The 12578-nt window shown below is 37.9% G+C and overlaps 3 protein-coding genes across 3 annotated transcripts; all 3 read right to left on the bottom strand.

Annotated features, from left to right (window-relative positions):
- Positions 1-14: 14 nt before the first annotated feature.
- On the bottom strand, positions 15-6066 carry oxa1l (OXA1L mitochondrial inner membrane protein). The gene is made up of 11 exons (XM_020937768.2): positions 5911-6066; positions 4612-4746; positions 4458-4541; positions 3356-3644; positions 2710-2853; positions 2546-2631; positions 2301-2465; positions 1937-2041; positions 1670-1832; positions 1512-1592; positions 15-255 (listed from the first exon to the last, which is right to left on the bottom strand). Exons 1-11 carry the CDS (start codon positions 6019-6021, stop codon positions 137-139), a joined length of 1482 nt encoding a protein of 493 aa, XP_020793427.1. The 5' UTR covers positions 6022-6066; the 3' UTR covers positions 15-136.
- Positions 6067-7276: 1210 nt separating this feature from the next.
- On the bottom strand, positions 7277-9772 carry LOC110172016 (E3 ubiquitin-protein ligase RNF19A-like). Its single transcript, XM_020937823.2, has 5 exons — positions 9617-9772; positions 8785-8883; positions 8588-8688; positions 8219-8389; positions 7277-8135 (listed from the first exon to the last, which is right to left on the bottom strand). The coding sequence occupies exons 2-5, from the start codon at positions 8867-8869 to the stop codon at positions 7536-7538; spliced, it is 957 nt and encodes a 318-aa protein (XP_020793482.2). The 5' UTR covers positions 8870-8883; positions 9617-9772; the 3' UTR covers positions 7277-7535.
- A 361-nt stretch (positions 9773-10133) lies between these two features.
- Positions 10134-12472, bottom strand: LOC110172017 (E3 ubiquitin-protein ligase RNF19B-like). Its single transcript, XM_020937824.2, has 5 exons — positions 12328-12472; positions 11743-11841; positions 11553-11653; positions 11084-11254; positions 10134-10986 (listed from the first exon to the last, which is right to left on the bottom strand). The coding sequence occupies exons 2-5, from the start codon at positions 11825-11827 to the stop codon at positions 10420-10422; spliced, it is 924 nt and encodes a 307-aa protein (XP_020793483.2). The 5' UTR covers positions 11828-11841; positions 12328-12472; the 3' UTR covers positions 10134-10419.
- Between the last annotated feature and the right edge of the window lie 106 nt (positions 12473-12578).

Here is a 12578-nt window from a genome sequence, read left to right as displayed (position 1 = left end):
CTAAACAAACAGGATGGTTGTAACTGTAAATTTATTATAATAGTACAGAGACAATAATAAACCCACTTCCTTTGCTCTTTGAGCCATAAATATATACATGATATTAGATCTTAAACTATAAAGCTGAGTTAGCGTTTTAACCCAAAGTGTCCTTCCATGGCTGTGGCTTGCTGCTGGTCTTGGTTTTGGACGATGTCGCTGCTATTTGTGAATTCTGCTGCAGAGGATTGTGGGTAAAGGTCTGTCTCAGAGGACCTGTAAAAATAAAAACAAAATAAATATGGTAAAGATTCCTGTGGACTAATCATAATTTCTATGAGACTTTTGTATGACACAAAAAGTCAGTGACAAAATCAGTATTTCCATTGAATGTCCTGTTTGCTCCTATTTTTTATTTAATCAAATGGCCAGATACTTAGACATTAGGCCCTTTATCAATGTATATGCCATATCAATAATTTTATATTAGACAGAAGTCTGAATAGAACGTACCAAACAACATAAAGTATAATTGTTTGCATGTGCTTGTGTGTAGAGGACGTGTGCTAAACAACACCACAGAATTATCTCTCAGAAACATAACTGGTTAAGAAAAAAGAGCAGGAGCTTTCTGAAAGAACTAAAAGATAATACACAAAAGGCAGGTGGAACAAAGTTCATAAAAATAAATAAAATAAAATTTGTGAAATCTGTATAAGTGGAATCATCTTATTTGAATGAATTTTATTGGAATGGGACCTTATTCCCAAATTATAATTTTTCATATGTATTTGTAATAGTAATAGTCCCCCTGAGGATTGCTTATCCGGTTTTCCACAATCTGGATGGAGTTGTTTTAGGGAAATCACTTATTTATAGAACTGACCACTAATCCTGTTTGGTTTGCCAAAAGTGACATGTAGAGGTGCCATCTGGTGGTGGGTTTGATGTGTTTCGCGTGTGATACTGGTCCAGGATTATCACTGACATTAAATTATGACAAAAAAGTCATTTATCCGATCTTTATTAATACTAGATGCTCACTGATTTATTTGACATGTCTAACTATCAAAGCAATAATATTTCCATGGAGACAAGCAGGTGGCTCCACTAGAAATATTACACAGTGTACCTTTAAGATAAGATTTCACTGAGATTTGTTGAAACTAGCTGCACCTCCATTTCTATAGTTTTGAGGTCATGAGATAGATGCGTCTATTTTATGCATGGGATCCTGATGTGTTTTTCAATGCTGTAAAAGTTCATGAAATTGTTTCATGTCAGTTAAAGCATCCAGTGGTGAATGGAATTATGTTTTGTTAGTTTGTACATTCTTGTCATGTCTCATCTTACCTCTTGCAGCCCGTTAAAAAGGGTGTTATACTTCTATGGGGAATTACTTAACACATAACATATTTGGATAACCATGTTACCTCCAAAAATTTGATTTTGCATAATATTCCCTCTTTAAAAGACAGATAAAAAAACAAGGCATACCATACAAGCCCACAAACCATACAAGCATACAATACCTTTAGCAGCAAGGTCAAGGTGATTTTTGATCCTCCTCTCCCTTTCTTCAAGCTGCTGGGCCAGCTGAGCATTCTTCCATCCTATGTACACACAGAGAGGTAAAATGATGAATACAAACACACTATGTATTTATGGTTATTTGTTCATCTCTAATCACCTTTCTTCATGCTTTTAATAAACCCATCATTTTGGGGCAATGCAGACGGTGGGTGCTGGATCCTCTCAGGGATGTTTAACTTCTTCCTGACAAAAGGATGGCGGAGCAGAGCCACTTGACCCAAAGAGAAGCAGTTGGAGGTCATCCAATAAGTGAACACAGCCTAAAATGAAAAAGAACAGAACAATTATGAGAATTATCAGTGTTGAGTGTTATTAATGTAACAATAATCTACAAACAGGTGTATAAAGTCTTTCAGAAACTTACTGTAGGAAAGTTAATAGTGAGTGGGAGGATGATCAGGGGCATTATTCTAAAAACAGTCTTCATGGCTTTCAGATTTGGGTTGTCAACGCCTGATTCTGCTCCCAGCTGCAAAGTCCAAAGACGTTTAAGGTTATACCAGACTCTCTCTTTCAAGAGCTTTGAATATCACTACATCTCTATCTGCTACAATGCTGTGCTATTTATTTACTTACCAGTATTTAAATATTTTATATACTTTTATAATATAACTTTTATTATAATTTACATTCATATTAATGTTATTATCTTTGCTGGGGTTTTTTAACAGTATTCAACTCCAAAAACCTCCATAAAGTTGCATGAATTAATTAAGTAACAAACTTGCCTCCAGAATAAAGAACATAGTCCCTGTGACAGCAATGGGCAATATATAGAGAGGATCAGCTATAGTCAGGTCGGGAAACCACAGTGCTCCCCCAGTCTGCATGCTAGGTACTGGGAGATACGCCATCTTCCTCAGTGCAATGAAAAAAGAGATGAAGATTGGTGCCTGTGATGGAAAATTGAAATAAATTAATAACTCAAGAATAGATGAGAATCAGTCATGGTCAAAGTTACAGTTAAACTGACCTGCACCACTGGAATCAAGAAACCACGCAGCGGGTTGACATCGTGCTTTTTCTGGAATAAGTTCAAATCAGAGTAGGCTTTGGCAACTGCAACAAAAACATGCTTTCAAATAAAAAGCAAAGGATCTCATACAGATATTTTAGAAGCAAAAAAAAAAAACATACAGTCAAATTTGTTTCCACTCTGTTTAGCTTCATTCATTCTGTTGGTGAGTTTGGTCATCTCTGGCAGGACATTATTCAGTTTGGCTGCTTCTCTTTGACCCTTCACAATAACAGGGAAGACCAATACACGAGCCAGTACAGTGCCTATGGAATAAAAATACATAATTATTATATTTCCAAGTGCTAGAGTCAAATATTGAATTGCCCCGAGTTAAATCATATACATTAAAAGTCCTATATTACACAAAATGGATTCAAGTGAGCTTTAAGCACTTTATAATGTTGTTACCTTACGAACTTGTGTTTTGTTTCATTCACACATTTTTGAACAATCTCTTATTAGTCTGTCTACATCTCTAAAGCTCTAAAGCCACATTGTGATGTCATGAAGTGGTAGTTAACAGCAATATTTTATCTTCAGTTCCAAATGATTCCAGTGTATGACATTTTAAAAAACAGTGGAGCACTTCCTGTATTACCACATGACATCACAAGGAGTGTTTTCCATTTGAGTGAAGAAGCAGGGTTCGTGTATTAAATATGCAAGAATGAAACAAAACACAACTCCAGGTCTGTTTTTGAACAAGGAAACAACATTATAACACAGATGAGAAAATAGCACTTTAAATACATTTTGACTATTTACCTACAACAATGGCTCCCCACCATGGTAAACCGAGATCCACATGCATGAACTCCAGTAGATTTTGGACAACCCCCACTGGAGTGTGAGCACACAACCCAAGCTCTGCCAGACTGGGTTCAGTGGTGGCCGCCTGGAGGACGTCGACAGCTGTGGGGGCAACGTCAACCACCTGTTCTGTGATTGGCTGTGTGAGGACAGTAGCAACATGGTCCGGGGCCGATGTAAACACTGTCTGAGAAGCTGGGATATGCACTTCAGTAGGTGCCACAGAAACGGCCTCAACTGTAATCTGAAAGGTATGAGAATTTGAATCAGATCTCTCTCCCGCAAAGATCTTGAATAGGGATGTAACAATGACCGAAATATTGTGATATTTATCGTGATATTTCTATATAGCTTGTTACTTATACATACGTATACATTTATATAATTACGCCTTATTTGACACCGAACTGCATAGACCTGATCCCTTGCAGTTTCAGTGCAGACTACATGAAGAAATAACTATTATTAAGCACTTTTAAATCTTAATTATTTGTATTATTACAATACTAGAGGCTTGTCAATGCATTTTGCAAAGAAAAAAAATACACAATTATACAAAAATACAAATATTGCAAAAAATATTGTAGAGTGAGACGCATATCGTGTAAATATATTGAATAAAGAGACTTGGATATTGTTACATCCCTAGTATTCAGTTGATAATTTGCTGTGACATCAAGCTGGGAGTGTATTTCTATATATTTCTATGGAGGAATGTTCATTTGTTACCATGGTGACACAATGTACACATTAGCAATAACTACCAAAAAAAAGATTAGATTGTTTGAAATCCCAAGAAATAATACAAAATGGATTTAAACAACACATTTTTAGGAGCCTGTGATCAATATAAGCATTAATGGCTCTGTTTACGTGTTTCACTTTCAACAAAAAAGATGAGTGACTAACTAAAAAACTGTTGCTAACGCTTGCTAGTTAGCTTGACTGCTTTTAAAAATGTAAAGATGTTTTAGAATAATTTGTTTGTATTAGAGGTACCTTTATCAATAAATACTGCAATTGTGTGTTATTGAGTGTCACATAATGTTACCTATACCTGTTCAGTTACAGGGGTCTGAATAACTGGAGGAGTGTCTGCTGCTTCAGGCACTGGAGCAGAATCCACTGTGTCGACAGGAATCTGGGAATATCAATAATGAATATGTTAAGATGTACACTTGCCTTTTGATGTATGTTCCCACTGAGTTTACCTGTGTCCCATTGTGTCGTACAGCCACAGAGCCAACCCACAGAAACTTCCCATTGTGTCTTCGACCAAGTAGTGTTTTTGTTATAGGACTCCGGCACTCAAGAGCTGTGTGAAGATGAGACTTCAGAAGCAAATGCTAAAGAACAGAGAGAAAGAAAGGTATTTTATTGTAAATTTGCCCTCAGCATTTCACCAATCCTTCACTGCCACTGGGACATCGACCTCAGGAGCAGTGGGCAGTGCGTAGTGCACACATGATCTTGTTGCTATGCTTGGTCAGGACTATCTTAGCTGGACGATTTTTACCTAGACACAGGGGGAACATGCAAACTCCATAAGAAAGGCCCAGGTGACCCGGGGATCGAATCTTGCTGTGAAGCGTGAGTGTTAGCCACTCAGCCACTGTACTGCAAGAAAAAATGTGTAGCCAACAATATTAATAAGTGATGAGAATGCATTTTATTTAAAGGAATCCTTCAGGCACTCAAGGACACTGTACAAACATATGGACAATTCATAATCATACTATTAAAAATCAATCAATCATTTGAAGAAACAGGAGAGGGTTGGGATGAATATGAACCAGTGCAGTGGGATGTGAGGCTGTGAGCTATCCCAATACATGAGGATGTGAGACGTGAATGTCAAAGGCAGAGATCTTGTCCAGTAGGATGAGGATGCATAGGAGTCCTTTGCCAGCTGCCAGTAAGAGGTCTTTTGAATTTTTTAATAAATCTGACTTTGAACTGTCAAGGGGTCTGAAACCAGACTGGCATTGTTTATTTAATTGGAAAAGGGACGTATGTTACTGAAGTCAACCGGATCTGCACCACGTTATTAGTAATAGCTGCAGTTTTGTGTGTGATGGATCAGTACTCCCGTCAAGGTGATGAGATCGGGGAGGAAAGGCACACTTTGACCAGAGAGGTGGAGCAGAAGTCGAGTTTACCGCTGCAAGAAGATCACATCAAAACTAAATAATATAATATAGTAGTAATAAAGCTTAGGCCTGCACATTTTATGTCAAATGAGACATTCTGAGAAATAAAATGAATAGGGGAAAACGCTACATCTGGTCATAAAACCACACTTTCAATTGAATATAGTAAACTACACGACCTTGTAAATGTTAACAAAGTTGCTCGTTTTTAATACCGCAAAAGGTGCGCTACTGTCTCTCAAAGTCACGCACATACACGCGCACCACTGCGCAGTCGGCGCAGCACTGACAGTCCGAGTAAAGTGCTCATTTAAAAGAAGCAGACAAAGTCTAATACATATGACATATAAGCAAACTTACAGTGTGTACGACATCTGATAATGAACTGATGCCTTTCTTTGATTTCCCACTTTGTCGCAGAAAACATCTAATTATGCAGCCCGGAGTCACCCCGCTCCTGAAGGCCGCCATGTTGATATTGAGACCGCCCCTTGCTGTTACGGAACGCGAAGAGAGACAAAATTGTGCGCGACTTTTAATATGCGTGTTTTTGGAGCACGCTGTACGACAAACATGGGACTATTTATTTAATTTGGATTAAAGGTCAGGTGGTATTGGTTAAGAGCAGTGGCGGCTGGTTTTGGGGCTTTAATTTTCATTTAATTTTCGGGCTATAACTTTTTGACACTTGGGCATGTAATGTTGAATAAAATGTGTAATGTGTGTAGACTTAAGAAAAAAAAACATGGTTCTCAAACAAAATTATGAAATGTGGGGAAATCTGACAGCTGTGCTATACTTTTGAATTTTTTACGTTTTTTCTTCTTTCTAAATTCTACACACATTACACATTTTATTCAACATTACAATATTTACAGAATAGTTTACAGATGTACTTTTCTAGCAGCAGGAGGCATTTTGGTAATGACTGACTAAATCAAACTTATAAATATAATTTTTTAAAGCTACAAGATAAAAGACAGATTTAAGTTGGTACAGTCAATATATTAAAGTGCATATGGCATGTTAGCAATTATATTTATGAAGATTTCTAATTTTCTTTCCTGGTTGAACTTGGACAGCGGATATAGAGCCAATTTCATAACTTTTACTTAGACTGTGAAAAAGGGGCATGTCTAAAATTACAAAATCAGTTATCCTTGCATTTGAAAGTTTTCATAACAGACGTATTCCTTTTTAGAACCACTACGTCCTTTATTTTTGTGCTTTTCTTTTCAACTTTTGTTCAGAAACACAAAACTGATGTAAAATTATGATAAATATCCACAAGTAAATATCACCAAACCAAGTAAAAGTTATTAGAAAAACCTACCTCACAGTAAACAGCAGCCTTTGGACCTGTAAAGACTAGTTTAAAAGTTAAGTAAACAGTTTAGATCTGGAATGAGAAGAGTCAGAAGAGTTGGTGTTAGAACTGTCATTTCACAAGACAAGCCCCAAACAATTTTACAACATACACAATGACAATATTAATATGAGATTTAACCTTTAACCCTGTAAAGTTAATACAGTGTTTAAACAGAAATGTCAACGCATTTGGTTAAAACTGGTTAAAACTAAACTAAAAAACAAAAGATACACTACCACAATAACTTAAAAAATATTATCAAAGTATTATGATGTAAATACTGTTTTAAGAAAATGAATTGAAACCAGTTTTATTCTCTGTTATTTCGGTCCAGTAGCAAAATTACAATCAGATATATTCTAAGAGGCAAGTTATCTTTATTTTGTTGACGAGAACAAGACAGGAAAATAGATACACATTTATACAACCAGTCAAAGTGTAGGGAGCATTAGTATTACAACACTCACTAACAAGACAATAAAATACATCTTAGTTCAGTTACTAGAAGATACATCTTGAATTATCAATAAAAAAATAAAATTAAGTTTACATTGTTCTGCATAACTGTTTTATAATAGGAAGTGTCCTGATGGAAATATCAATCAGTAGGTCTATATCAATCTGAAAAGTATTCCACCTCATTGTCATTTCTCAATAGTCTCATTTGCCTTCCTTGATGTTGACGTAGTACTTCTATCATTCTGAGTTGTTGAACAAATAAGTCATCAACTCCCCTCACACTTTCCCTTTCTCTTCCATGTCTAGGTTTCTTCCACACTGGGATTGAAGTCTGTCTTGGGGCCACTCCACTTTGACACAGGATGAATGGTGTACTGGTCTTACCACATTTCCTTGTAAGTTTTAAACACACAAAACAGAATTCGACGTGACAACGAGGACATCTGAGGTTTTTACATTTTTTTCTACTATGCTCTACCATTGCACCACACTTAGGACAGGCTCGGATAGAGGGGCAGTTTATGGCCCCCCGCACTTCAGGCAGGTCGATGGTTTTACAGGTTTGCAGAAGCTCCAGGTTCTTGTTGGAGCAGCCATCGTTGTCACAGCGATCAGAGCACGGAGCTGCTCCTTTCCACAGCTTCTGGCACTGCCAACAGAACTGATAGCTCTTCCCCTGATCAGCAGTGCACACAGGGCACACCACACACAGGTTAGTGAGATCTTTCCTCTCAACATTACTTTTACATCGAGGACACTAAAGGAAAGGAAAAGATATATTTATATATTAAAAAGCTTATAATAAACATAGTCTGAACTAAAATCTGTTTGGGTACGTACAGGCTGAATCTCGCTGTGCTCCGCAGCAGCCAGACGAGCGATGTTCTCCTCAAAGTACTGCATCTCCTCTACAGACAAATCAGCCAAACGGCGCACCTCCTGATAAGACCAGGGCTTATTGCATCGTCTTGTGCCCTGCACTATTGCAGGGCATTTGAATTTATAATTACCCTGGAAAACAAATATTCAGATGTTTACAGTTTCTATGTTGGCATAAATTATATTAAAGGTGCCCTGTGTAACTTTATAATAACAAAAACAAAACAAAAACAGTTAGAGCAGTCATAATAGTTCTGCACACATTTGTCCACTAGATGGCAGAGTATATTTGAAAGTTCGAGTTGCATCACTGAATCGCTGCTGAGTTACCTGGTCTAGTTGGTGGCGACACAACTGTGTGAGAGAATCAGGAGTAACAGCATGACCACAGGACATCTGCGCCCTAAGTTGTCCATTTCCATCTTCTGAGGCTGAACAAATAAATTAAAGCATGTTTAAATCATTGTAATAGTTTGTTCATTTGAAAATGGGGACCTTTGAAGTATGTTTAACAAAGACAAACTTACAGAATGGATCCAGGTCATCCTTCCTGTCGACAAACACCAAAGTGCTATCAAAGGGGTCATAGCTCTTCTCTGGTGAATCGTCCATGTTTATGTGAAGCCCTACAGGCAAATGAAGAGCAAAGTGAAACCATAAGAATGACTGACAAAAACAACTCGGCACTCAGGGAACTTCCACTCCCCCACCCATAAAGCAATTAGTGTAATAACTATTTTTTTCTATCTGGAACCTGTTCAGTATCAACATTTAAAAGATTAACATTTAAATAAACCAACTTAATAATAAATTAACCTCCCCAAACAAGGTCAGACTTCAAAGACTGGCAGTGTCCATGGAGTTTCATAGGCTACAAAAGAATTGGATGTGTTCTATTCAGACCTGTTGAGTAATTGCCACCTGTTGTCCTGAAGGTGGCCCGTCGCCTGCATGATTTCATGGAAATAGAAACCATACTTGGGAACATCCGTTCATGGAGATAGATAAGTTTTGTTTTTTTTTCCCCATACTGTGGAATACTATAGCCAAAGAAACAACATTTCCATGGAAACAATCAGGTGACCCTTCTACAGGCCAAATTAAGGGTCGGGTTTGTGGAGATACAAGTCCGCTCACAGGACTTATGCTTTTCTTAGTTTATCTACACACAGTTTTTTTTTTTTTTTTGTTAATATTGTGATGACAACTATAAGCCTACTTTAGCCTATATATTTCTGTATCTGCTCTATCTGGATGCTCTGTACTGTTTGGAGTCTGCTTTGTTTGTTTTGTATGTGACAAAAGTTTTAAAATACTCCTGAAATAAAGTTTGAGAAAAAAAAAAGTCAGAAGCCTTACCTTAAAAGCCTTTGTGCACTTGCACCGTGTAGTAGAACTGTTGCAGTCTGTCTCCTCTCTTCCTGTAATCTCTTCTTTAATGTTGTTGTTATAGGCAAAAGCCACGCCCAGTACCTGCTCCTGCCACCTCATTTGGGCACTTGGCGGCACAGTGTCCTTTTTTCACTCTGTCGAAAGTGAAACTGTCATCACGCTATTCAGCAGCGGTGGGGGGAACTATTTGCACTTGGCATGGTAAGTGAGCCATGTTTGGTTTTGGAAATTACCTTTTATTTTAAGGAGTGTGTTGGATTCCTCTAATGTTTTACGGATTTAATTTTGACTAACTTTTACTAACAAGTTGTCATTACACCCCCAAAATAACATAAGCCTAAATGTGCGCATGCGTATATGCTCCCCTGACCCCTACCAAGACTGAGCATGGATCTATTACAAAATCTGAGCCAGGGTGGTCTTATTTCTAACACTGCTTGCATTACCGAAGCATGGTACGGCTGAACTAGTTAGCATGACAACATAGAGGCAAGTTATCTTTATTAAGTAGAAGAGAAAGAGTCAGGAAAATATCTATACATTTATTGAACTGGTCAAAGTGAAGATAGCATTTGTATTGCAACACCAGCTAACAAGATAATGAAAGACATCTCAGTTCAATCACTGAAAAAAGATTAGGCTACATCTTGAATTATCAATTCAAAAAACAAATAATTCAAAGTTACATCATTCTGCTGAACTGGTTTTATAATACTAAGTGTCTTGACGGAAATATCAATCAATTGGCCTATATCAAGCTGAAAAGGGCTTTAGTGGATTCCATCTAATAATCTAATTTGCTGTCTTTGTTGTTCAAATATTCTGAGATGTTCCACAATAAAGTCCTCATATTCCCGTACACTTTCCCTTTCCCTTCCGTGTCTAGATTTGTTCCACACTGGGATTGAAGTCTGTCTTGGGGCCACTCCACCTTGACACAGGTTATATGGTGTACTGGTCTTATTGCAAATCTTTTTAAGTTTTAAACACACAAAACAGAACTCGGCTTGACAACGAGGACAAATGAGGTTCTTACAGTATTTTCTACTATGCTCTACCATTGCACCACACTTAGGACAGGCTCGGACAGAGGGGCAGTTTATGACCCCCTGCACTTTAGGCAGGTCGATGGTTTTACAGGTTTGCAGAAGCTCCAGGTTCTTGTTGGAGCAGCCATCGTTGTCACAGTGATCAGAGCGCGGAGCTGCTCCTTTCCAAGGCTTCTGGCACTGCCAACAGAACTGATAGCTCTTCCCCTGATCAGCAGTGCACACAGGGCACACCACACACAGGTTAGTGAGATCTTTCCTCTCAACATTACTTTTACATCGAGGACACTAAGGGAACAAAAGGAAAAAAAATATATTAAAAACATTACAATAAACTTACAATACCAAGAACACAGTATGAACTAAACTCTGTTTGGGTACGTACAGGCTGAATCTCGCTGTGCTCCGCAGCAGCCAGACGAGCGATGTTCTCCTCAAAGTACTGCATCTCCTCTACAGACAAATCAGCCAAACGGCGCACCTCCTGATAAGACCAGGGCTTATTGCATCGTCTTGTGCCCTCCACTATTGCAGGGCATTTGAATTTATAATTACCCTGGAAAACAAATATTCAGATTAGGATGTTTACAGTTTGTATGTTGTCATAAATTATATTAAAGGTGCACTGTGTAACTTTGCTGGTGGACGGTCCGCCACCTGCATGTCTCAGTGGAGAGGTTATTGTTTTGTTTGGATTGTCCCGGTATGGCATTAAACATATTCATCTTGCAAATTCTCAATTTCTCAAAAAACAAAGTTAGAGCAGTCATAAATATTCTGCACACGCTTGTCCACTAGATGACAAAATATATTTGAAAGCTGGGGTTGCATCACTGAATTAGCTGCTAAGTTACCTGGTCCAGTTGGTGGCGACACAACTGTGTGAGAGAATCAGGAGTAACAGCATGACCACAGGACATCTGCGCCCTGAGTTGTCCATTTCCATCTTCTGAGGCTGAACAAATAAATTAAAGCATGTTTAAATCATTGTAATAGTTTGTTCATTTGATGATGGGGACCGATTTTATATAAAGAAAAACTTACAGAATGGATCCAGGTCATCCTTCCTGTCGATAAACACCAAAGTGCTATCAAAGGGGTCATAGCTCTTCTCTGGTGAATCCTCCATGTTTATGTGAAGCCCTACAGGCAAATGAAGAGTCGAGAGTCAAGTCAAGTAAAACCATAAGTAAACTGCACTCAGGGGACTTCCACACTCTACCCATAAAACAACAACGCTCGTACTCTGTCCTATTTGAAAACACAACCTGTTCAACATTTAAAACACTAATATTAAAGAGCATTCAGGCATTAGACATGTTGATTAAGAGTCGGGTTTGTGGAGATGCAAGACCAGTCACAGGACACATCTTTTTTATTAGTTTATTTTCTGTTAAAATGATGAAGTGTTTTGTCTCTGTTAATATTGGGACGACGACAGTAAGTCTGTTTTAGCCTATATTTTTTTCTGTATCTGCTCTATCTGGGCTCTCTGTACTGTTTAAGGTTTTCCTTTTTATTTATTTGTATGTTTGTCAAAACAAAAGTTTGACAATACTCCAAAAATAAAGTTTGAAAATGAAACATAGGCAACTATGTAGGCTACTGTAACTAAATCAGAAGTCTTACCTTAAACGCTTTAGCCCACTGGCACCGTGTGCTGAAGTGTTGCAGTCTGTCTCCCTTTTCTTCCTGTAAAACGCGTCTTAAATATTGTTATAGGCTAAAGCCACACCCACTACCTGTTCCGACCTCCTTTTTGGGCAAGAGGCTGCATATGGTGTTTTTTTCACGCTATCGAAAGTGAAATTAACTTCATATATTTTAATTTAACAAATTTCTTTCACTGCTTGCATTAGCATAGCATGTTACGGTTGAAC

This window comes from Boleophthalmus pectinirostris, unplaced genomic scaffold, assembly GCF_026225935.1.
Source record: "Boleophthalmus pectinirostris isolate CB_2022bp ecotype Guang Dong unplaced genomic scaffold, ASM2622593v1 HiC_scaffold_20, whole genome shotgun sequence".
NCBI classification, from domain to species: Eukaryota; Metazoa; Chordata; class Actinopteri; order Gobiiformes; family Gobiidae; genus Boleophthalmus; species Boleophthalmus pectinirostris.
The sequence above is the reverse complement of the archived record's forward strand: the minus strand, read 5'-3'. Positions and strand labels throughout refer to the sequence as shown.